Source organism: Pteropus vampyrus, unplaced genomic scaffold (assembly GCF_000151845.1).
Source record: "Pteropus vampyrus isolate Shadow unplaced genomic scaffold, Pvam_2.0 Scaffold36, whole genome shotgun sequence".
Lineage (NCBI taxonomy): Eukaryota > Metazoa > Chordata > Mammalia > Chiroptera > Pteropodidae > Pteropus > Pteropus vampyrus.
Genome location: NW_011888817.1, coordinates 2,757,372 through 2,783,273, shown reverse-complemented (window position 1 = coordinate 2,783,273; position 25,902 = coordinate 2,757,372). Strand labels below are relative to the sequence as shown.

General features: G+C 41.8%; 2 protein-coding genes across 6 annotated transcripts in view; one reads left to right on the top strand and one right to left on the bottom strand.

Moving 5' to 3' along the window:
* Positions 1 to 5,330, top strand: part of LUZP1 (leucine zipper protein 1) — a 70,988-nt gene extending 65,658 nt beyond the window's left edge. For 3 of the 4 annotated variants that reach the window (XM_023529400.1, XM_011357555.2, XM_011357556.2), the window contains one exon: positions 1,440 to 5,330. In XM_023529400.1, coding sequence (XP_023385168.1) covers positions 1,440 to 1,595 — 156 coding nt within the window. In that variant the 3' untranslated portion in view covers positions 1,596 to 5,330. The remainder of the gene's footprint in view (positions 1 to 1,439) is intronic. The other variant, XM_011357557.2, reaches the window with a different exon arrangement.
* A 1,345-nt stretch (positions 5,331 to 6,675) lies between these two features.
* KDM1A (lysine demethylase 1A) overlaps positions 6,676 to 25,902 on the bottom strand; it is a 52,524-nt gene continuing 33,297 nt past the window's right edge. Inside the window, exons 10-20 of one of the 2 annotated variants that reach the window (XM_011357553.2) lie at positions 19,561 to 19,703; positions 19,092 to 19,182; positions 17,882 to 18,016; positions 17,122 to 17,195; positions 15,796 to 15,907; positions 12,972 to 13,104; positions 11,221 to 11,408; positions 10,710 to 10,824; positions 8,754 to 8,881; positions 7,987 to 8,133; positions 6,676 to 7,199 (exon numbers count right to left, since the gene is read on the bottom strand). In XM_011357553.2, coding sequence (XP_011355855.1) covers positions 7,014 to 7,199; positions 7,987 to 8,133; positions 8,754 to 8,881; positions 10,710 to 10,824; positions 11,221 to 11,408; positions 12,972 to 13,104; positions 15,796 to 15,907; positions 17,122 to 17,195; positions 17,882 to 18,016; positions 19,092 to 19,182; positions 19,561 to 19,703 — 1,452 coding nt within the window. In that variant the 3' untranslated portion in view covers positions 6,676 to 7,013. The remainder of the gene's footprint in view (positions 7,200 to 7,986; positions 8,134 to 8,753; positions 8,882 to 10,709; positions 10,825 to 11,220; positions 11,409 to 12,971; positions 13,105 to 15,795; positions 15,908 to 17,121; positions 17,196 to 17,881; positions 18,017 to 19,091; positions 19,183 to 19,560; positions 19,704 to 25,902) is intronic. The other variant, XM_011357554.2, reaches the window with a different exon arrangement.

The window sequence follows — 25,902 nt, the reverse complement described above, 5'->3', positions numbered from 1 at the left end:
GGGATGGGAAACACTTGGTATAGCTCAGAGAACTGTTGAAAATAAAGCCGGGTTTGTCCTTAAAGAAAAATAAAGTATCTTGAAGAAGGTGTTCGGCAGAGAGCAGCATGAATTTCCAAAGTCCTTTCCCAAATGTGTCTCTTCCATTTGTCGTCGTGTACAAAGGCCACACAAATAGCAGAGACAGGGCCTCTGTTCTCTTGGTTTCGCCAGAGCAGCCAAGAGCTCCCCTTCTGGCTCTGGGAGCAGGGGGATGCGTTCCTGGCCGCCTCAGTTCAGACAGCTGGTCTCTGCTGGCTGCTGGCACGTGGGGTGAGGACAGCTGGGGCTCACACTGGGCCTACTTTATAAGCTTTATGCCTGGGCATCACTTTCTTTTGCCCCAGACACCTGTCTAGCCCATTATATCAGTCTGAGGGCAGGGCTGAGTCAGTGTGGCTCGTTACACGATAGGTAAATCCAGAACTACCTCATTTGAGGGTCGGACCGTCAGGACAGCATTTGAAGGGAGCCTCCTGGGTGTATCTTTTGGATGTGGAGCCTGTGGTGATGAAAGACATTTTGGACCTAGACATTGTTCCCTCCTTTTAAAGGGCAGGTGACCGTGTTAACCTGACGAGCCCCGTAAGTTTTCACAGGGTGCTTAACACTTGACGAAGCACTTTCCCACCTACTTACCTTATTCAGTCTCTCCAACGGCCCTATGGGAAGGCATTCTCATTTTTTAGATGTAGAAATTGAAGGTCAGAGATAGAAAGTGCCTTACCTAAAGCCACCCAAGTGAATTGCTGGAAGAGCTAAGATTTAAATCCAGGAATCCTGTCTCTAAATCCAGTCTTCTTTGTACCCTGCCAGCCTTTCTCAGACTTGGTCTCTGATTGCCATTTGCTTGGGTGGACCCAGAGCAAAACATAAAAAATACAGAAGTCTGGTAGAAAAGCAGTGGAGAGAAACATGGGTATTGAGCCCCCTGAAGCTTTGGATGTCTGAGATGTGATGAGGGAGGGGCAGGTATGGGACATAAAGGGGAAGGCATGTGAGCTTCTTGGTGGTTTACTTGGTGGGAGGCAACTTCCGTTTCAGCATACCGCCTACCTCCCCACCACAACGTGGCTCTCACCCTGGGGAGCATGCAGCCTGCCTATGCAGAACTTGAGGACCACTGGCTCCTACTTAGGGGTACCACTCCCATGCCCTGTTCCTGGCCCTGTACCGTATAAGGGATCCTGTTGAGTCGTGAGCCTCCCAGTCTCAGAAAACCCTGATTTCCTAGGAACTTTGACATTGGCCTGTCCTCAGGCCAAAGCACATCTCTGCAGTTAAGCTGTGGTCTGTCTGCTCCCTCTACCAGTCTGGAGAGGACCACTGGGGAGTGAGTGATGGTGTCTGTTACTCACTATAGTTTCCTTCACAGCTCACTTTTGTACTTATTGGCACAGGAGGAAGGCGATGACTGCACACTCAGTGTCTCCAGGCGACTGCACAACTCCTTGGAACGGTCTGAACTGCCCGTGAAGCAGGGGCTGTCAGAGCCTGGGCGAGTACGGGCTGAGGAACGGTTACGGCCAACGAAGCCCTGTGCTGAGGAAAACTGAGCCAGCTGGGTGAGGTCTTGTTTCCTCTGCTCCTGCTTCTCAGCACTCCCACCATCCCGCCCTGTGAAGGATCCAAGGCCAGTTAACCAGGCTTTGGCTGGGAGACTGTGGCAGAAAACCAGGCTGTGGCTCAGATCATTTTTGCCAGTTGGCCAGAAGGGATCAGAAATTACAAGCTGGACAGAGTCTCTCAGGCCCAGCCTCCCCTGATTGATGCATGAGTCCTCTATCTTTGTCCCTGTCCCCCAGGTAGGATGGGCAACTCTGGCCCCCAAATGGGGAATGATACCCCTTATATCCCCACCACACAACAGCCCCTTCTGTGGGGTTAATGTCCTTATTTCTTAGTCTCCTCACCACATCCAGTTCACTCCTTGTCTGCCCTCGAGGCCTGAGTACCTACACTAAGACTGACCAGCCTTCGGCTTCATCTAGGGGGCTTCCATTCCTTTTCTCTTTGGAGTTCCTCAGACTTACACAGAAGAGGTCTGTGCTGCCTCTGAGGGATTATAGGACTACCCTTTAGGTTGAATTTGAAGCTTCTCTGACACGGCCCCCTTGCTGACCACTATTTTCTGGGGGCAGAGCACACGGGTACCCACCTATTGGAATGACACCATCCCTCCCCCACCCCCAGCTCTCTGCTCACCTTCCTCCAATGGCACCCGGAAGTATATAAGCCTCATGCATCTCCTTCCCTGGGCACCAATAATGCTGCTGGCATTGCCTGCTCCTCTCCTGTGGCTGGAGACTTCTGGCTGACTTTGTTTCCACCTTTGGAATATTCTCAGACTAAACTGGGCCTGACCCAGCATATTCTGCCTTCTAGGAAGCGCCCAGCAAGTGGGAAAGTGGATAGGAAGCAGCAGTTTCCCTTTAGTCACTCCACAAAGCAATAGCTCCACGAAAGGCCTGGACTTTGTTCTTCTTCCTTCACCCCCATGGAGGAGGTGTCGCACTTTACCGAGCTGATGCATTCCTACAAGAGTGGGCCATGATTCCTGCAAACCAACTATCCTGATGACTTCCTGGGAGGAAAGGTAACATGCCCATCAAGGGCCCCAGGGTTATACAATTCAAAATGCCGCAAACTTTTCAGGAAGCCACATAAATAAAAATTGGTTAGTTTCCTTACATCATTCACATGGGAAATTAAGAACAACGGTATATTCTCGACACTGCTTTTTTCTGTAGCATTCTCTCAGTTCAAAGAAGGGATCCCCTGTCAGAGGCTACCTTTAGGAAGGCACTGTGTTTCCACATTAAACTGGGAGTTGGGAAAGCTGGATTTTCTTCATGGCTTTGTACTTCTTGCCTTGTGACCTTGGGCAAGTCATTGTCCTTGGGGCCTTAGTTTCCTTATTTGTAAAATGAGTTATTTGAAATGTTTTCCAAGGGTCCTAAATCTGGCATTCTGAGATTCTTGTGTTTTCACTGTCCCATGGGAGGCGAGTCTCACTTTAGGAAGGTATCATCCAAATGGGTTTGGGGAACGTATCCTGCCCACTGCCTCTGATTGCTTTCCTGGGTCCTTATTTTTTCCAGTTTCCCCATGTTTTAATGTTACGAGGTTGCTCAGAGAAGCTAAGCTCCCTTGGCCTCTTTTCCAGTCTGTAAAATGAGTTAGATTAGATGGTCACTGCGGCCCTTTTTGGCACCAGCCTTGCCCAATGCCACAGTGTCTCTTGGCTTCCAGGCCAGATATTTTCCATAACACAGGTTAGCATGTCTCCTGTTCCTGTGTGTCCTGAGTTGTCTTCTCTGCCTCCACTCCGTGTGGGGACCAGCATCCGTCCCACCCTCGTCTGCATCAGACTTGACAATCCTGGAAGCTTGGGGAGCTCCTACCTTACTTTCGGGGACAGGAACGTTTTCTGGAGTTTTGCCAGTCTAAGGGTGTTGTCACGTGGCTTGCCTTTCACGTTGCTGCCTCAGTTGTTCAACTTCAGATGCCGTTTTCAAAATCTCTTCTTGCTGCTTCTCCTGGGTCACTGGCCAGAAACTAGCTTGCTCAAGACTGCAACCTCTCACTTATAGCCTCCCTGCCATTGTTCACTGGTTGGCAAACCTCAGAGTCCAAAGGAAACCAAGTCTATGGCTCTTCTCTGCTGGTGGAAACAGAAGGGCACCAAGCCATGCCTACAAAGATCTCGCCAATAATTCTCCTCTGTGGGCTTTGGAGCCCTAGATTCTGGTGCTGTAGCTCCTGGTGCCAAAGTCTGGATCTTTCCATATTTCAGCAGCATCAACATCTGCCGCTACCCAAAATGCTCAATGGAAGAGGGACTACTGTAGTGCCCTCCTGCTGGGGCTGCTGTCTTAAAATCTGAGTGCAATAGGGTTTAATTTTAACATTTCAGAAGTTTGTTTCATCTGCACACTTTCTAGAACCGCTGTAAAATAGATTTTTTTTTTTTTTTTTTAAAAGTCCTCAGTATTGCAGAAAATACCATTAGTAATAGCCAGTGAAGGTTGGAGGCTCAGTTTCCTTGGGCTTCAAATGGCTGGCTCTCAAAGTCCAAAGTTGGAAGGCACGTTTCTGAAAAGCAACCTAGGTGTGACCATTCTGGACCCAGGCCTCACCATCAGGAGTCCTGGAGGAAACTTCCAAATAAAGGGGAGACCTGGTAGTTGAAGAGTTGTCTAATCAAGCCAAATATTCCCTGTCCCAGCCATAAGCTCACTTTTATGACAAGCCTCTTCTGCAGCTTGGCTCCAACTCTGAATTTTACTGGCAGGTATATGATTGTGGGAGGGTTCCTACTGAGGTTGGGGAACCTGGCACTCCAGAGCTGCTTGCTTGGAGGAAGTAGAGCTGGCCTCTTCCGCCTGCTGTTGCCTGTCTCTTGCCACTCTGATACCAAAAACCACCAGAGAAAGCTGCAGGAATGGTAGGAAAAAGGAAGCTGTGGCTGTTGCTTTTGAGTGGCAATGAAACAGTTACAATGTAGGTTAAAGGGATTCGCAGTGGGGCTAAGGACTCCAACCTTGGCCACAGGCAAGCTTGCACATAAATCATCCCCCTCATGGGGTGTGAGAGGGTCTATATTGATCGTGGAGTTGCCACTCTGGGGCAGTTTTCTTTATATTTAGTGGGTTAGTGCCAAGTGCTACCACTTCCCAGTAAAGGAATAAGGACCCAGCCTCTGGTCCCTAGCTGCCTTTGTTGGTGTGGGGTTCTTTGTTCAAGACTGCTTTGGAAGAGCTGCTTTTAGGGATTATCTTTTGAATACCCTGAGTGGGGAACAGGGTTCTCAAAGCCTCACAACCAAGATCATAGGAAAGGGGCCCTATTTTCCTGCTGCTTCACAGCTCAGAACATGTACTGAATGGAATGTATTTTTAAGAGAATAAAGTCTATTTTTTGTATTTTAAAGATTGGGAGGGCTAGGGAAGTAGCCCTCAAATAAACTGTTATTGCATTATAGGCCCCTTTGCTAAGGGGCATCAGTATCTGTCAGTCCACACCTACTTGCTCAGGCAGGTGCTCGGGTCTCACCCCTGCCCCTTGGAGTCTAGGTGCAGCAGCTTCTACATTCCTGCTCCAAGCATGGGACCAAGGAGGCCAGACCCTGTCGCTGGAAACCAGGGCAAAGCCATGAGCAGTGACTCAGGGCTCCTTGGGTGCATGTGTATAGTTGAAGCTGCCTGTCTGCATGTATCCTCTGGCTCCAATGCTGTCTGTTGGCTCTGCAGCACAATATGTAACCAATAAAGCTCCCTAGTTTCCATGTGCTCTTGTGTGAGTGTGAGTCAGTGATACCATTTTTGTTGATGTCATCTCTGTATACGATATCTTCTATGCATGGATGCAGCCAGGTATATTTCACTGTATTTTACTTAAAATACTTGGTCAATTACTGATGCTGCAAGGTCAGGAAACATACCTGAGGCTTAGAAAAGGACATGCTTAGAACCCATAACGAGTTAGAATCATAGAGCAGCTATTTCATTGCTATATTTTTAGGCTTTTCTGTTGTCGGACAATCCTCAGTCTGCCTGTGCCACTCATTTAAAAAGCAAAAACTTAAAAGCACTGACATTGGATCAGACACCTTAACTCCCCTGGGTAACAACAATGACAGAGCTAGGCTCCGAAGCCCATACACCTTCCACTGCGTGCTGTTCTCACCTTTCATCAGTTAACACCACTTGGTCTGATCCTGGTGTGCACATTTTCCCCATTGCTGTCACTCATTCCAAGACTAGGGAAAAAACTCTCTCCTTCATCTTCCAGTCAGACCATCAATGTAATGTCCCTTAAATCTCACTAAGACTAAAACCTCATTTAGAAAACACAAGTAAATTGTAATTTCCAGAAGCAGATCACATACATGTATTTTTAAGTAACAGTCTGTTAAGAGCCCTTGGGAAAGAACTGGTATTCTGGTCCCTACAAACTTTTACCTTACAAATCAAAAGATTTTGCAGATGTGATTAAAGATTTTGAGATGGAGATGATCTAGGTGGGTCTTAAATGATCACAGGTACCTTTATATCAGAGGGAGACAGAAAAATCTCTAAACATGAGGTGATGATAGAAGTGGAGATTGGAGTAATGTTAAGATGGAGGGAGGGGGGCCACAAGCCAAGGATACAGAAAGCAACTAGAAGCTGAAGGCGGCAAGGAAATGGAATCTTCCATCAGAGCCTGCTGGGATAATTTGTCACAGCAGCAACAGGAAATTAATACACCACTGAAGTTACCTAAATCCTTGATCTGCTCCTTGTGTAGCACTTGCCAAAATTTTTATATCAATACGTTGGATGAAAGTGTAAAGTTAACACATACCCATGGACGGAATTTGGAGAATAAAGCCAGTCACCCAAACGTGTCATCTTGTATTTTATCTTGAAAGTTCAGGTTCCTGATATCTGTATGCTTGACCTGTAGCTTCACGCCTTTGGCACACGATCACCCCACAATTCCAGTGAAGAGGTCTAGCCCCACAGACCAGGAAGCCCATTGCTTTTATAGGACGCCCCTCAACCCTATCTTCTGACCTGACCAAACCACTTTTTTCCTTTATATAAACATCTTCCGTATATAACTCTAACCCTAAAGGAAAAACGAGAGAACTAATTTTATATGAAGTTTTATTCTCAAAATATAAAAAAACTACCACACACCAGGAGACTAAGTTGTTCTCTTACAGCGCTCACTTGCCTCAGTCTTTGTGAACAGACTTCCACGCTAATGTACAGCGCCTCCCTAGCTCTAGGTCCCTCAAAGGAGGCAACTTCCGTTGTCAAAAACAGAGCAACCCCCTTGGCCACCTGACCCATCACGAGCTCCAGCAGCTGATCAGGAGTCCAGATGCCAGGACAAGTTTCTCAGGAATCTAGTATTGCTATAAGAGCTTTGCTTACGCAACAAAAGACACACACGTTGGCCTCGTCCCTTAGAATGCATCTGTCTCATATGCTTGGGGACTGCTGTGCAGGGACGCCTGGCGTGGCCTGGCGAGGCAAGGTATACATAGCTCCCAAGAACTGGTCTGCGATCCTTCCCGCTTCTCGAAGCCCACTCAGCAGAGCACCATGGACTGTGGCTGGGTAGTTGCGGATTGTGTGTTCTCCAGCAAAGAAGAGTCGTGGAATTGGCTATTTCAGGAAAAAAGTGAGAGAGAAAATCAGCAGGTTGCAAACCTACCTTTATTCTTGTGTGTGACAATGCCCCCCCGTCAACAGGCAGAATTTTCCTAGAAATGATACGTAGAAAGGGGACAATAAAACTCAGCCCAGCCTTAGTTCTGGAGTAATGTTTACCTGCATCTGTTCTTTATAACTTTGGGGGATACCCAGTTCTACAGCTTCCTTTGCCTCATGTAGTCTTTGCCTCATGTAGTGCACCTATGGGTGGGGGGCGGGATTCCTGACTACTGAGAACTATAGAGAATACAGCATCTGTTCTTAGGAAGGCTCTTGTCTCTTAGATCAGGCTTACCACAAGGTCCTGAGAACACTTACTACTACCCTTTGGAGCAGGGTCTGGCATCGGCTAGACAAGGACCCAAGGTTATTTCTCAGGCGCATGCCCTGGAGGTCCCTAGTGATTAGGCTCCTGCAACAATCCTATGAGTCACTACAAAATGGAGTACAATTACAAATGTTTTGGGTTTTGTTTTATAGGGACAAAAATATGAGTAAGTTATTGTTTTCTAGTCTGGACTCTTCCACTCTAAACACACTATCTAGATTTACAAAGCCAAATGTAAGAAATCTGACACAAATGATACTGCTCCTCGCTTCTCTGCTTTGGATTATCTGAAAGGGTCCAAGGACAGAACCCTTGGATCAAAATCTAAAATCAGTGGCATCATTTTTACCGAGATCCTGGGATACTGGCCTCTTCCCAAATAAGCCCAGGTACCGTCTGTCAGTTTCTCACCTGTGGGGCACCTGGAATTGAGGGGCCAGGAGTGATTGGCTGAGCCATTAGATCATAGTCATTTCCAGATGATCCTGCGGCTACGTAAGAATAGGAGCCCCGGGCCCAGGGATCAGCACGCCAGCGAGACACCACAGTTTCCTTGGGCTAACGAAAAAACCATGAGCAGAAGTTATTACTGAACTCCAAAAACCATTCATCTCTGAAAGGGAGAAAAGCTGCGGCGAGTAGGGATACAAGTAAGAGAGAGAGAGAGGCAACAGATATGAGAGCTCGCCAAGTGGTGAATGCTGCCGCTTTAAAATATTAACACCAAATGCTTTCACACTGCAAGGAAGCCTCCATGTTGCCCTCTTATCTCCGAATCCAGAGAGCTACTCGGGACTTGACCAAAATTCTCTTACAAATTCACATGATGCATTAAATACGCCTCCTCTCAAAAGAATCATAGGGTCAATGTGTTTCAATGAGTCTAAAGAATAGAAAAAAGTACCCAGAGATTCTCTTAAGACCTCCCTGAGAGAGTCCCTGAGCCACTGTCTGGAGGGTGGGGGATAGTATGATTCCATGAGTAGAGACAGCAGACCACATACTGGGGAGCTTTTCTGAATCCCACTTAGGGCACAAACTCCAAACATTAGCATTCATGTAAATCCAGCACGCACTTCTCAATTCCGGCTGAAACTACTGACCAAGAACCTGTGCCACAACTTGAGAGAATACAAGTTGTCCCCCACCTACTTACTTGCCCCGACTCACCTACTTACCTGGGGCACTGCACTGCTACCAAAAATCCCTTTGAGAATGGCCAGGCATCGGCCAACAATCACATCATCACTTATGTTTTCCATGATGCCAGCAGCTTCTCCTGCTACTAGTGCCAATAGTATTGGAGCTAGGGAAACAGAAAGGACAATTCCAGGGTTTTCTTACAGACTTTTCTCAAGAACCTCCTTAAGGGGGTCCCACATTAATCTTGGCCATCAGAGTGCCAATAGATAGGCATGCACCATTCACGCTAGAGATAAATGGTTTCTAAAACAGCAACTTGAAATCTATCCCCAGAAGGGAGCTGACAAACTATAGTGAGTGAAGTGTGACTCATGCACTTCACTGCTTATGACTGCAGAATACAGAAGTCCTGAAGATACCAAATCAGACCCTGTCAACAAAAGAAAACTGAGTATCCCTATATTTAGGTATTTAGGCAAAGAACTGTTAGCCCTGACCACCGTAGTCAGCTCCCCAAGTGCTATCCTCGGCCATCCCAGGCCCCAAGCCCACTACCACCTTTACTAATACACTTGGTGAATATCTATCCAACAGGCTTATGTGATTGGCATAGTATTAGATGCTGGGGATATAAAGCTATAAACTAGACTATATAATCCACAGGTGGGGGGGTGGGGTGTGTGTGTGTGTGTGTGTGTGATTACAAACTGTGACAAACTATGAAGAAAAACAAGATAACAGAGAAAAGAATACAGGAACATAGATTTGAGGCAGTGGAGGTATGTGTATCCTGGTAGTCCTCTGTGAAAGAGTGACATTTAGGTCAAGACCAGAAGGTTGGGTTGAGCTATGCCATGTTGGGAAGGAAGAGAAGAAAAAAGCACCCCAGGCCCAGGTGACAGCACACGCGGAGGCCCTGAAGTAGAGAACAGCACGGTGCTCCGGGACTGTAGGAGCGCAGACAAGTGTGCCTGGAGCGCAGGGAGTGGGGAGGGGCGGGGTGGAGGTCAAGATGAACAATGAGGAAGCTGAGGAAGTAGAGAAGGGCTAGATTATGTGGGCCTTCTTAGTGGCCATAATGCAAAGCCATCAAAAGACGGAACGAAGGATAGCAGTGGCTGCTGGCAACTAAACAGGTTAAAAGAGAGTGGTTTGGACTGAGAGGTGGGCAGTGGAAAAGAAGTAAATAGCTTTGAGAGAGAGAAAGGCCGGTACTGGCAGGACCCAATGGCCTGGCTGGGGAAAGGGAAGGAGCACTCAGCTGTTGTCAGAAAGCAATGTGCTCAGGGAACGACGTGCCTCCTTAGTGGAGTTAGTGGCCCTAGCCATGTGAAGGATGGTTCAGCATCAGGCGGTGAGGAGTGATGGGAAGAACTGGGGTGGGAATCGAACTGGTTAACTGATGGTTTGCATTGCCGAGGCCATGCCTCTGGATACTGCTGCACAGGAGAATGTCTTACATTCTTTTCCTGGAATGAGGTAGGGTCTAAATATACTTTTTTTTGAAAGCTCTGTATAGGATTAAGAGCAATCCAATTATAGAAGAAAATACAACAGGAAGTAGGAGTTTGATAAGAGAGTGGTTTGGACTGAGAGGTGGGCAGTGGAAAAGAAGTAAATAGCTTTGGAAAGTAATCAAAGATTACTAAGGAAAGTAATCAAAGATTCAAGGGCAAGTCAGAAACAAAATGTGAAGATGAGGAATACAGGTTTCCCCTTCCAGGAAGCCTGTCCCCTCCTGGCTGGGTTGATTCTCTTTTATGTTTTCTCCCGCAGTGCCCCAGGCTTTCCCCCATCCCTCGCCTTACTGCCCTGTTTGGAGACTGCCTGCCTCCTCAGTGTCCCCCACAGCTAGCTGTGAGTTTCCTGAAGGCAGGGATTTTTTTCCCCCATATCCCCAGCACCTATAAAGAATTTCAAGAATTGAGTTTCTGAGAAAAACCAGAACAGTCCTAATTCTCACCCTTACAAGGAAATGAGAAAGCAGTTACCTTTGTAGAGGTTCCAGAAGAGGAAGAGCTCCCCCCTGCTGGCCGTCGTGCTGCCAACATGGCCAAAGAGATTGACGCTGGGGTCCCAGAATACCCGGTCAAAACACAACACCACCTACCACAAGAAAGGAGAACATGGGCTGGTGACAGGGCTCAGAAATGGCTTTAAGCAAAGCTTGCCTCAACAGGAAGTACTTCCTCCTTAGACCTTATTAAAGTTTCTTCTAATCTCTCCACATAACCTAGACGCCCCTATTATAAATGCACTACTTGGAATGGCAATCAGAGCTCTCCTCTTATGGGTGTGGGTTTGTGAAGTGACCCAGAAGACTAAGTTCTCATGGATATTTTACATATATCTAGGCAATGAAGTAAATTAATTGACAGGCCTCACCCTGATCCTAGAGCTGAGCGCATGGCAAATGCATAAAAATGCAAACCCCTCCCGTCCGAGTGCAGGGCACTGAGACTGGCATTGCACGGTGGGTATGAGGGGCCAGGGGTGGGTTACCTTGTTAAGGTTGCCAAATCCCATCCTTTGGACTGCAGACGTCTTCCACTCAGGAAGAGGCGGCACAAACTGAACAGCTGGTGGCTGTTGCTTCAACACCCCCAAGGGGAGGGTACAGAGAACTGCGTCACATTTATAAATAAAGGTCTGGCTTGTGGAGCGGGTATTCACAGCTATCACTTCACATCCTAAAGGAGTTCAAGCGAAAAGACTTTACTGGTGACCAGGATAGTACTGATAAAGGTACTGAGCATATACTGCCCAGCAGGATCTATATGCTATCCCAATTAATTCTTCGTAGAAGTCTGTAAAGTTGGTTCTAGTCATTTTTTTTGTAGAAGAAAACTGTGGTACAGGTGAAGTAATTTGTTGAAGGCCATACAAGTAATTAATGTCAAGATGATTCAAACCCTAATAGTCAGCCTCAGAGTCCTCGATCTTCACCATCGCACTATCCTACCTCCCTGGTACTCTAATGATCTTCTGGACTAGTAAAAGGACCTGATTGTTTACCAAAGTTAAGTAAATTTAGAAAATATTCAGAGTGAAATGTCTCCCAATAGAACCAATACCTCCTCCACTGCGGGTAGGTGCTCACTCACTAGGAACCAAGAGAAGAATGACACCAGAAGGCTGTGGTGCAGACCGTGGCTGCAGCTCAGACCGGCGGATCATGCTATTCTTGAGGATACGCTGTGATATTTAGTTTGCCTGAATATGAAGGAGCTCCAGAGTGACCACGGAAAAAGCACTGAAAGTAGGTTAATGTTATTTTTCCTCATTTGTGTTTTTCTCTTCAGTGAATACCTATTTATATAATTTCAAAAAACCATATAAATAGCTCAAATAAGTATGAGAACTCAGTATATGCCCATTTTCTGTGGCCACAGAACTAGAGAAAATGACAGAAAAGCTATTCTTGCTGTTCTTCACCTGCTTGCAAATAGCTATTTCAAGGCTGTAGATTTCTCAACACTCTGCTAGAAGCTGCTTCTGAAGGAAAAATGGAAAACTGTTGCGATGGTTATAAAAAACATATTTGTGATCTCAGAGACTCGAGAAAAGGGGCCGTGGAAGTCAAGATTGATGGCCACATCTCCACCTGTCATGAGGGCCCTCAGAGATGGGGGTGACTAGTTACCATAAGGAGTTCAAGACTATTAATTCCAAAAGAGGGTAGACGACAGGTTATCTGTACTTCACATTAAATGTATCTGAAACCAGCAATAATGAGCACTGAGCCCACTGCCACAGGAATCACAGGGCATTTTCCATCTTTGAAGTCAACTTATTAGTAGGACTGCTGCTGGAACGAGAAAGCAGGCTAAGCTGTTAGCCAACACAAATAGGAAAAGCCAGAATGGATCCAAAGACCAAGGTGCAGATGGTGAAATATAGGGGTGGGTCCCGCTGGAGCCTAGGGGCCAAAATCCTGGTATTTAAGAGTATGCTTAACAAAATTAGATCCAAACTCACTGGTTGTTATTATAATAACAAACTAATTTATGCACAGATTGGAAACAAACTTGCCTCAATTTTCTGGACTATACAATGACAAGACTAGAACCTCCAAAGGATCTATGGGCTCAATCCTTTTGCGAATGCATCTTTTTTTAAAAATTAGGAGCCATAGTTTATAAGACACTTTCAGGAAATGTACCTAATATTTTTTCTACAGGTCAAGCTCAAAAAAAGACCAGTACCATGTTTCAGAGTCAGAGATTTATCTCACCAGTAAAGCAGTGACGTACCTGATGCTGTGTAGCGAACCTGCCGAACTGCTGTATTCAATTTTATGTCTAGGCCTTCTGCTAAAGCCACAGGCACGCATGAGTAGCCATTTCTCACTGTCAGGTGGCTGCCAGTAAACTCAAAGTCATCATCCTAAAGAGGAAAGGACATATTTTCACATTTTCTTGATCTAAGTTATACTGAGTTTGTAAAGTAACACTAAAAACACCTCCTTGTAGAAACTGTTAATATGCTAAGGCCAAAATTAAAGAACAGTCACTCAGTATTCAGATATAGCTGCCCAAGGAAACTGATGGGAAAAGAAAAAATGTCAAAATGTCCACAATGGCTATCTTTGGGCAGGGAGATTAAGGCAGTTTCTTTTTCCCTAAAGTTTTTATCACTAAGTCCAGACTATTCACGGGGGGGTGGGAGAAGGAAGGAAGCTGATTCAGTAAATTCAGATGATTAGATCATAAAAGTTTGTTTGGCTTTTGAACGCATTACAGATTTGGTAGGATAGCAAAATCACCATCTTAATTACATTTTCTTTTAGGAGCAAAATCAGTTTTCCTTAAACTTACAAGTTTTAAAGTTGAGGAAGACTTCCAACACTAAAGTCAGTCAGAATAGATGAAGGCAATCTAGGATTATAAAGAGTGACCCAAGATTATCCATATAGTAAAAGAAGTCGAAGTTCAGCCTGGAAAAATGCCCCAAATGATCTTATTTCTTTGAATTTACTGAAACTTTTGAAGGCTAGTTTTTCCAATTTCATGAGAGAGAAACTTTTGAAGGCTAGTTTTTCCAATTTCATGAAATTCCATGGGAAAACGTACCACAATTCTCAGAAATTAGATAAAAATACTAAGCGGGAAGCAAAACTCTCACCACTTAGTGAATGACTCATTTGCTCATTTGGATCAGTTCAAATCACTCACATTCAAAATTCAATTATTACAAATGGATATATACTGAAACTTCAAATGATAAGTCAGTGACCAGGAAAGGTCTAATTTAGTATTTAAATGAAAAATCATAAAGAAATTGGGAATTCTGCAAAATTTTTACACTACCAAATCCAATCTTCTGTTAATTCAAATGCTAAAGAACAGCAAAGTATAATCTAAAGATTAAGTCAAAATAATCTTACTAGAAAAATGTATAATGAAAATAAAAATATATAAATAAAAAGGTAATATTTACTTCTATGCAGTCTCAAGTCTGGCCAAAGTCTTAGATTTAGAGATTGGTCCATTCAATATGTAAAAAGGCCTGTGACTTCTCACCAGTTTAAGAGTAAGTTACACTTAAAACTATTCAAGAATAAAAGATGCTTAAGACTTGCATACTGTGAACTATAAATAATGCTGAGAATAATTAATTAGATAACCCTATGGAAAAATACGAACCCTATTCTCACCTCCCACTATACACAAAAATTAAGTCAAAATGGATCATAGACCTAACAAGAGCTAAGTGCATAAAACTTCAGGAAGGAAACAGGAAAAAAATCTTTGCGACCTTGGTTTAGACAAAAAAATTTTCAGGATATAAAAAGCCTAAAAGACTTAATAAAATAGGACTTCGTAAAATTAAAAACTTGGCTCTTTAAAAGATACCATTTAGAAAATGAAAAGGCAAGCTACAGACTTGTAGAAAATATCTGCAAAACATAAATCTGACTAGAAAATTGTACCCAGAATTTAAAGAATAAACTCTTACAATTCAACAAAAAGACAACCAGATTTTTTAAATGGGCAAAAAATCTGAATAGACTTTTTACCAAAGAACTGAATACGAATGAATGGCCAGTAAGTAAGTATGTGAAAAGATGCTTCACCTCACTAGTCATCAGGGAAATGCAAATTAAAATCATAATGAAATATTACTATACACCCATTAGAATGGCCAAAATTTTAAAAACTGACAGGACCAAGTACTGGTGAGGATATGGAGCAACTGGAACTTCCATACATTGCTGGTGGGAATGCAATTTGGAATAGTTTGGAAACTTCTTATAAAGCTCTCTAAAATCTTCCTGTAAGACCCAGCAATTTCACTCTTAGATATTTATCCAAGAGAAAGACATGAACGTTCATATCAGCTTTAATTATTTATAGATAAAAAATGCAAACAACCCAAATGTCCATCAATGTACCAGTGAACAATCTGTAGCATATCCAAATAATTGAACACTACTGAACAATAAAAAGGAACAAACTATTGATATACACAATGAGTCTCAAAAGCTTCTAAGTAAGAGAAATCACACACAAAAGGGTATATATATTACATGATTATATATTGTATAGTTCAATTTATATGTAATTCTAGAAAAAGCAAAACTGTAGTGACAGAAAGCAAATCAATAGTTGTCTAGGGCCAAGAGCAGGAGAGTTAGGGAGCAACTGCGAAAGGGCCAGAGAGAACTTTTAAGGATGGTAAAATGTTCTACATCTTTGTGATCCATTTTGAGTTAATTTTTGTGTATAGTGGGAGGTAACAGAAGGGTTCATATTTTTCCCATAGGGTTATCTAATTAACTATTCTGGCATCACCCATTTTATTTGTCTTGGCACCTTTGTTGAAAATCAGCTGACCATGTGTTAGTTTGTTTATGGTTGCTTTTTTTGTTCATTTATCTGTCTATACCTTTATGGTATTGGTTCATAACTATATAAGTCGGGCCAAACCAAGTTGTTCACTCAAAATAGGTGAGTTTTATTGTATGTAAATGATCTCTCTGAAAGCTGTTTAAAAACACACATATAAAGAAATTAAGTTTCTCTTAAGGGCTCTCTCAAAGACATGTGCCAACAAATAAATGATAAAGGAATTTACCTGATCCCAATGTTTAAGGGAGAGCGTAGAAAGAGGTGTGGCATTAGCAAATTCTAGATTTGCAAAATGCCAATCAAGTATTTGTCTGTCTCTTGATGACAGATACACATCACTGCAAAAGGAAAACAGAGGAGCACAAAGTTATTAAAGGACTACTATTATTCTCAATGGGCTGACGTGGATAATCTCAGTAAACTGTGTGGGAAGCTAAACCTGGAACTGCGCCTTATGTGAAGAAATCCTAAGTCCTGATCTGTCTTATTAACCCCTTTATTCCTGGTGCCTAGAGCAGTGCGAAGCTCACTACATAAAGCAAATTACAATCAGGACTCGGTTGTCGGGAGGGAAAAAAAAAGACTTCATATTGTTACCTTGCATTATAAAAGCAATTTGTTGTAAAAAATTTTGTTTTATATTTGAAATAAAGCATGGACTTTTTAGCAAGAACAGGTAGCATCCCTGAATATAGAGCAAAGAAGGTATGCATGAAGCCCAGAAGCAACATAGAACACAGAGTATCAGCGTATTAAGTATTCACTGTCAAAAATCCAATGGAAATAAGTGTAATACCTTCCTAGTCCCCAGAATTATGGGAATTTAAAGCAACATCACCTTCTACACCACTCAGAGAAGATAATTTTCACTTACTACATTGTCATTCACATATCGGATTTTATGGAGAAAACCTATCTTAAAAAACAATACATTTAAGTATCTAGGACACTCTTACACATTAAAATATAAGACTAGGAGATTTAGGAACCTGACAAGCACAGTTGAACATTGAACAAGATGTGGTTAAGGGCAATGACTTCCACCTCACCTTGTACAGTCAAATACCTGTATAACATGACTCTCCCAAAACTTAACTAGCCTACTGTGGACCAGAAGCCTCACCGATAACATCATCGATTAAACACATATTTTGTATACGTAATATATACTGTATTCTTACAATAGAGCTAAAGAAAGTTATAAGGAAAATATGTACATATACTTTAGAAACTCAAGACACACCTAGCCTTTTCTTAACTTTTTTGATATTTCTAGGCTATGAGGTTGTAAGTTTCTTCGAATTATCACAAATCTCCAAAAATTTTCCAATATATTTACTGAAAAAGATCCATATATAAATGGACTTGTGCAGCTCAAACCTGTGTTGTTCAGGGTAAATTGTAGTCCATACGCATAGATACCTTCCATTCATTAAACAATGTGTAATCTATTCACCAAACAAAAGGCTCATGGTGCTTTATAATTTCTCTCTAAAGCTAACAGAAAGAATAGTAAAAGCTATCCCTCTGAATGTTTGTGTGTTTTTCTTACCTTGGGGGATTAGCTTCCAATTCTTGAAGTTTTTCTTCTAGCTTTCCTTGTGTTTCAGCTAATTCATCATATTCCTGATAAAATTAAGAGAACTACATTTATCTGGAGGTGTTAGAAACCCACCTAGTTATTTATATCACAGAGTGTATGGCCTGGAGTACATCCCTGTCCAGGTCATATCTGAGTGTCTCAGCTTAAGGCTCTGTCAGGGCTCAGGGATGGTTGTTCTTGGAGACAAGTTACAGTGTGAGCCTGGAATTAAGACTGGGGGAAGGAGTATGAAAAAGAATAGCCACTGCCTCTTCCTGTCCATTTAACATGTACCTAGCATGAATAAACACTTTAGATCCCCTACAAGTCAGGTAGTATTAACGCTAGATGAGGGGAATAAGAAGCCCAAGGTCACATGACTAGGAGACACTAAGTTTCAGTTTTCGACCAGAAAGTTTGACTCCAAATGACTCTGAAGTCCATGTTCAATATCATTATTCTAAACTGTCAGTGATAAACTATGACAGAGGGCTAAAATGAAATGTAAGTAAGCTAAAGTATGAGATTGTGAAGACAAAGTAGGAATTCTGCAGAAAAAGCAGATCTCAAACCAAACTAACCAATTAAGTCCCCAAGGATCTTGTGTACCAAACCTTCTTTCTACTATAGGCATCTTGGCTAGTGGCTCTCTCTTTTCCAAAGTTTCTCACATCTATACTATTTCTTAGGATTCCAAGTAAAACCAACTAGGCATGTATGTATACCATACCTTGCACAGAGCAGTCAGATCCCTGTGTTTGCTTTTCACTAAGAACTCAGCAGTGATATCTCTGGGTGGCTTGACTTCAGATGCTTCTTTGTATTGCTGATGGAGTTCTTTAATTTTCTCTTTCAAATTTACCATCTAAGAGGGAAAGATACAAATTTACCATTCCAGATAGTAATGTAATTCATCTCTAAATCATGTGCTTTGGCTCCTGCCCTAAACTGCTATTATACCAAAAGAGGGTTACAATGCAATGTCCTTAGAATTCTTAAATATCTCTTCTACATCATGACATAGTAGAACAGGAAAGAAATCCTATATGGCTCAACACAGAGGTATCATCACTATCAGATAAGATTGGCTCTGTTTTCTAAAACAAATGAGAGAACTAAGAGTGTCCCATAATTTTTCTCTCACACACACACATTTTAATTTTCAGGAAAAATGAACCACCACGATTTGCTTTTTAAATATATAAAAGGTGAAATCATCACACAAAGCACCTTAAGGAACCATTTTGTCAGGTTTCTGATGGTACTGCACAGTACTAGGGAAAGCTTGAGACTGGGGACCCCACAGCTATCTTGCCAGTTGGCCGTTCTCTACGCACTCTCTTTATTTCATCTTTACCACAATCCATGAAGTAGTGCCAGTGAGAGTGAGGCAAGAGTCCGGTCACAAGATGCACCCAGATTTCACATTATAAAGCTCTCCACTCAGGAGCTGTCCCACTTCATGTTTTCTCCCTAGGCTGGTGTTAAGTTCGCAGCTGGCAGGATGAGGAGAAACAAATGGTTTCCTAGTCTGCAGCCGGGGCTCTGGAGGGTGGTGATAAAGAGCCCTCAACAGATGTATACCCTTGGGGAATATCCTCATATTGGCAGAAGTGAAATAATTATGGCAATGAATTATGGTCCTGGCTGCTGAGGACCTTGGGAACTTGACCGGAGGACAGCTGATTTCTCTCTCCACCTAGAACTGAGCAGAGGGCACTGGGCCAGCTTTGCAACAGCCAAAGGGAACCTGACACAGGGAAGATCTATTTCCCGCCGATAATAATTTACTAATAATGACATACTGAAGACAGAAAAAATAGTGCCTTTTTCTAGTCATTATTTTCTTGAGTTCCAGTGCTTTTAAAATTTCTAAATTAAAGCCTTTTTCTACCTACTGATGTATCATTAGCTGTGAAGAAATAAACAGAGAATTTCACCTTATTAAGAAGTTCTTTCAATTCCTCCTGAGTTTTCACGATCTTTTTCCAATGTTCAATCTGCTCATCTTTGACATGCTTTTCTTGTAACCTAAGAGAGACAATATACGTATGCCCTCATCACACATCCGGCTTTGCAGCACAAGACAGATATCCATCGAAAACATTCAAGGGTATCAAAGTCCCCTGAACTTTCTAATATCTTGGAACAAGAAAGTTGGCTGGTGGCAAATTATTTTCTAGGCTATGTTAAATACATTTTAGTACCATAAAAGCTGTGGATTTTAAAACTGAGAGGGGCCTTAAGTAACATGTAATTGTTTTAAATGGTTTTACTTTTGGATTTAACTATTTCACATGAAAATAAGTAACAAATTAGCTCAAGTAAGACTTGCTGAAAAACTTAAAATATAAATAGCAAATCTCTAAATGAAATTCACTATACGACAAGTGGTACTGAAGTACTTACTGAATGACAACTTCCAGTGCCTGGCCAAGGGACACAGGCTTATTATTGAGGACATTGAAGTCCAGCTGGTGACTAAGGTAAGACGTAGCTTCCAGCAACCGGTTAAATTCTTGCTCTACCATTTCATCTTTCTCTTTAGGAACCTGAAAACCCGAAGTATAGCAGAGTTAGTTCTTATAAGACTAAACGTAATTATCCATGAAAACACAAATGCTCTACAGCTTAAAAGTCAAAAATATGTATCTCAAAGGGGAAACCTTTGAAGACAATGATTCAAACTTTCTTTTCTATGAAGTGGTCAATTCCATTAAATGATATGAAATGTTTTTGGCACTGATATTTTCCTAGTCTTCCAGTTTTGCCCTCAGAGCTGGGACTCCACCTCTATTCACGGCCACAGGATTCACACTGCAGCTAACTGACAGTATGTGGAGCACAAAGTGCCCTGGAGCCAACATGCACTGAGGTGAGCTGGGCTGACATGCAATAATACGCTGCTAACGTCCCAGAAAGCAAAGACTATCTCGACACACCCGAGGACCTTCCAGAATAAGGGTGGACAAAAAAGCCCAAGGTACCTGCTTCCCCTCAAAGATGACAGAATTTCAGGTGGGAGTAGGAAAGAGAAATGAAATTCATGGCTATTGATAAGAACACAATAGTACCTTAATTCTTTGGCAGAGTAATAGTGTTTTATGGCACCAATTAAGTTCAGACTTGAAAGTCCAAAGCTCAGATTATGAGAGACTGAAGTACTATGCCTGGCTCACTATTGTAGAGGAAAAGAACAAGCTGCAAAGAAGATCATCAAGCTGCAAGACCATGCTCCTAGTCCCTGCTGTGTCCCTGCCTATTGATGCCATCAGTTAGTTAGCTGAACAAATCTCTCTGCTACTGCTTAATTCAGCCCCAAAGTAAACTATCTGTAATTCTACTGCTGAATTCATGACAGCAGTGAGAGAAGGAAAAAGCATGTATAATGCAAGCAACTCTTCCTGTAATAAGCTGGACATCAACTGGGAAATGGGATTCAAACTATGGAATTTCACCTTACAGTTAACCTAAAATTGGTAACAAGAAAACAAAACATTAAAATAAGTTCTAATAAACACTGAGGCCTATTACAATCAGAGATAACTGACTGTGGACAAGATCATCACAGGAAGACTCTTCCTCTCATTTGAAACTTCTTAGTTTTTGCCTTCCCAATTAAAGGGATAATTTCAAAGCACAAGGCTCTGTCCCTTCACTGATAAGTCACACAAGTAACTCTAGGATGTGAGCCATGGTGTGGCAGAAAGAATATGGTAAGAAGTACAATCTGCACCAAAAAAAGAAAGGGCAAAGAACTGTAACTCTCCTTTGGACTTGTAAATGACACACACCATAATTGATTCAATCAAAATCACGTTTTAAAGCATCGAGTTCTAAAAGTCCATACATGGGAGAGATCAGAAAATCTTTAGGAACTAAAGAATCCTCCTTACCCTAAGAAATATAAATCCTTGAGAATCTTTTGGTTTAGGTTGAGAAATAAGGCAGAGAATCAGGCTTTGGATGCTTGGTGCCATTTATATATCAGGGTGGTATCTAGGGCTCAGTAAGATCAAACACATCTGATCTCCCATTCAACTCCATGGCCAAAGAAAAGGTGACACCTCTACTTCTTCTCTTGGCGACACCTCTACTTCTTCTGATTACACAGCTATCAGAGCTAATGAAAAAGACCCTCTTGTCAGGAATTTCATTTACTTTCTCATGAGTTACTTTTCCTCACTGATGTGATAGTCGTATACAGAGCAGCTCAAAGCAATGCTGAAATTTTGCTCGGTGTTAATTCCTGCAATGATGCTACAAAAGATGGTTCTAGAAACTAAATTTGATGCTCCTTTTAAAAAAGAAACAATTATATTTTCAACATGAAATCCACACAGTTATGAGACCTTCACGGATAATAGATGCAATGTGCATGACTGCTTTTCCTAGAGTACAAAAAGGTGATATTTCTATGTGTAGTTTCTAAAATGCCTAGCAAGGGGATGCTATAGCAGCAAGAGGGACCAGATCACATATGCCTCTACAATAAGGCAGAATGTGCCAATACACAAATGTGCAAATGGTACAGATTAAAGCTCTTCCAGTGTCAACGGATGGCTTGCTTCAGACAAGCTTTAATCTTTGCAGCTAGGGTGACAGTCACATAGGGAAGTTCATACTGAAAAAGGACGCAGCACTCAGGCTCAGTAACTGGGGTCCAGGGTGTGTGGTAGAGAAATATTTAAAGGGACACTGTCAAGGTTAAAGGGACCAAATATGACCTTTTGTTTCTTCCCTCTGTTTGCTGAGCAGCCCACTTGATTCATTCATTACACTTTCCCCTTTAGTTCACTCATGCCCCTCTACAAAAAACCTGACTTTTTACATGCGCTTTCAATGACAAAAACTCAAATGGCACCAGCCCAACATATAGGCGCAACTCTACAACAACAAACCAGTGTGAATGTATGATGGAAAGGACCTTGGAAGGGAAAGATTTAAGTTTCAAGCTTTTAATGGGTTATTGTAAACAGTGAAGAAAATGATTTGAAAAATTATGAAAAAAAAATACCTTGACAGTGTCCTTTTAACCAGTGCAGCAGAGAGAGAAATAAACTGTAAATAACAGCCCAACAGCCACATCAAGTTTAGTTTTGTACGACAGCAGTAAAATCAAGGCTTTAAACACACAGCATGACAGAGGCATTCTGTTAGCTCAGAAGCTGCAACCACCAGAGAAATAAGGAACAGACTGTACAGAGACCAAAATGGGAAAGTCAAAGCATAGAAATGGGCAAAAGAAAGGCAGTTTGGGGGAGGGGTAGTGGTAAAGGGAGATGGTATCAGAAAGCAGCGAGGAATAAAGCAAAACTTAATAAAAGAGAAAAGGAGAACATAGAACAGTAACAAGAACAACAAACAAACAAACAAAAACCAACCCAAGAGAGTACTGTCCTGTCTGACTGACATCAGATGACATGACTGCATCTCCACTACACACCACTCTACCTCGAGGCTCCACTTAGGAGACTATAGAAGAAACAGTCAGCAGTCAGGCCCCACCCATTTTCTGCCTAAACAATTATAGGAATGTTGCCAGTGAGACCAGGGATAGCTTCGAAACTTGAATTTTTTCCCCATTAACTTAAAAATTCCACTTTGAAATTAAAGGAATATTTGGAAAATAGTAAATAAAATACTTGTCCATTAGTCAATATTGCCTGGGAAAAAACCAGTGTTTTTGATATATTTAAATTCTGAATGTTTTTAAAATTAAGTTAGATATATTCTATTTGACATACTCAGACAGTGAAAAGAACTTTAGCAAATGACAACCTTTAAGAGCTTCTGAATACCTGTTTCAGGTCATTTCTTTCCCCTTGATGAGAACCTTCTGACTCCGTTAGCTTTACAAATAATTAGGGAAAAGAGTTGAAATACTGGCAATCTCTAAACACAAGCTGTAATAATTTTAGTTTTACCTGACCATTCTATTCTAGGTTCTTACAACTGTATCTTAAGAAAGGAACTCAGCAAATGATTATACAGGGTATAATCATTATATTAGACAGCAGCTGGATTTCTATATTACAGCACAGAAAGAACATGTAATGGCAAACTAAGAAGTTTTTTTGGGGGGGGGAGGACCCCTGGTAGGTTTTTTTTTTTTTTTTGTAAAGAATTAAACAAAAAGGATATCACTTGAAACGGATTTTGATTATGACTTTTCAAAGCCATGGGTTTCCCTATGAAAGGCTCCAGATAAACAGTTCCTTCAAGACTAAGGAAATTTGGTGAGTCTCACTGCTCTAAATAGGTACAATCCTGATTGTCTGGGTCCTATAGATTATATGGAACATTCCTGAACATGGCTGGGAGAGTGGCAGCCTGTGCACACGTCTAGCCCATGCAGAATTTAGGGAAAGCCAAGCAACTTTCTCTGGATAATGTCCCTGATCCTGCAAGAAGTCATCTCAAAGAAGAACAACTTTCTTTAGTTCTGCTTCCAGTTGCATTCTACCATCACAAGCTCTTTAGGTCTTCGAAAACATTATCTATCTCACTTCCAGTCTGTATGAGTTCTTTAGCAGCCGAGCAGAATGGAGGTAAGAGCAGCTAGGTTCTAGGTACAGAGTTCTGAGATTTAGCCAGAAGAAATCCTCAGAAATAACAACACATTGAAAAAAGCTGTAATGACCAAATCTGGCCAACAGAGGCCACAGTCAATCTCCACGTCTCCCACCATGCATTTCTAGAATTATGATAAAACAAAAGATTAATTCCTTTGATAAAACTTGGAAGAAGAATATTACATCTGAAGAGTCTCTAATTCAGATTCCCAAATAGCTGAGGGAACTGAGATATAGATACTATCCCTAAAGGGAGAATAAGGACAACGAGTATATCCTCTAAATAAAATTCAATGGGATTCTATAAATAAAAACTGTTGCCCCTTTCCCCCTCTTTAAATTCAAAGGGAATTTTTTAGGTAGTATAAATATCTGACTTCTCTAAAGCAATGACTAGGCTATGTAGAGAAGGCACACACAATGTGTCTAAAGAGTACACTCTAGCAATTCTAGCATATAGTGAAGATGCTCAGTAAATTCTTGTTAAATGAAATAAATTATTATAGTTTGGAAAAGCAAAGTAAGTATTATAACTATATTTGAAAGGAAAACAACTATTCTGCAACTTCAGGAACATTAAGGAAGACATATTTTTACACTGAGGGACTGGTAGTCAAGATTTTAAAGGGTAGAGAAAGAGTACCTTAAAAATACCAAATATATGTCCACAAAGGATGATGAAAATTGAAAAGGCCAATAAGCCTGTGTCAAAAGTATAATCTAAGCACCACTCTGTATAAATACAAGTGAAAACCTGCTACGTTATGATAGATACTGAGTATGTCCAGTTAACCGTCTTTGTGAGAGACCTGGCACCTGTTACCTTTTACCTATTATTTTTCTTCCTCATAAGAGTAGAGCCACTCAAGAAAATCAGTACCTTGTTTCTCCAAGTAGTTACTGAGTCTTTGGATCTCACTTGGTAATCTCTGTCTCTTTGTTTCTCTCAACAGTAGACCAGAGATCTTGTAATGCAGAATGCTATAGCAATACAGGAATTTGATTAAGATACCTTTTCATTACTCAAAAGAAACCAAAACAAAACTAGAATCTAAAGCCCCCGAGTTATTAGCTGGTATACAGGAGATGCAGAAAACATTCAGTCATTTCCCCTGTCTTCCTCCAACAATCCATGTTTTCAGTTCTCTCACTGTGATGCCCAAAATGTTCCTGAAATATGAATGACTCTATTTCCCAATCTTCTCCATATCCACTTAAAGCTGATTATAGTTCAGAGTATAAATCCATCATCAGTCAACCTGAGGGCAGCTGCTGTATTAGCTGCGATTGTTTTCCTAGCTAGAAGACACTTCTATTTATAGGAATATCCTCTATTAGAACCAAATAGAGAAGCCCTTGTTCTTCTCATCCAGAGCCAGAAAATCAGCCAAACACAGAAGCTTAACATTTTAGCTGTCAGTGTAGGACCAGAGAGAACAGAGAAGTAAACTCTTTTTGGGGTTCTTGTGATTGTGATAAAATGATAAGATAACAAAACAAAAACCACTTGCTATTTAATTTTTTCCTATAGCAGCAAAATGGCTAAGTATGGTGATATGTCTGTGTCTTTAAGACAAAATTGCAAGTGATATTTACAACTTTGTTAACTGCTGGCCTTGTACAGGATGAGAGAATTAATTCCTCCATAGTAACAACAGAGCCATCAAATCACCCTCTTTTCCACTGAGGCCGTCCACAAAGAATAGAGGAACATGACCCCACTTCATTTGACACCTTATTGAAGTAAAATCAATGGCTAGGTGAATGTCCACTCTAGGTAGGCCTTCTTAAGAGTAACTGTTAAAAGAAAGCTCTTTGAGAAAGAGACCCAGCTGATGCAGTCACATAGGCGATTAGAGTTGCACACACTTACTCATGCCCCAACCTTCCATGAAATATCAGCAAGGCATAGAAAAATAAGTATGAGAATTTGATCTGGAACCCCAGGCATGGATCCTGGCTCCACAATTTATTGACTATAACACATGTCTGAGCTTTAGATTCTTCCCCTGCAAAATGAGAGAACAAAGCAACTCAAATACATACTCAGATTTCCAAACTCATGAACATATTTGTAATTATAAATTAACAGGGCTATCGGCTCTTAGTACTTGTTCTGTAAGCTAAAGGCCAGTCTTTTGGTCCACAACTGTCTATTCCTACTCTGAGCTAGACT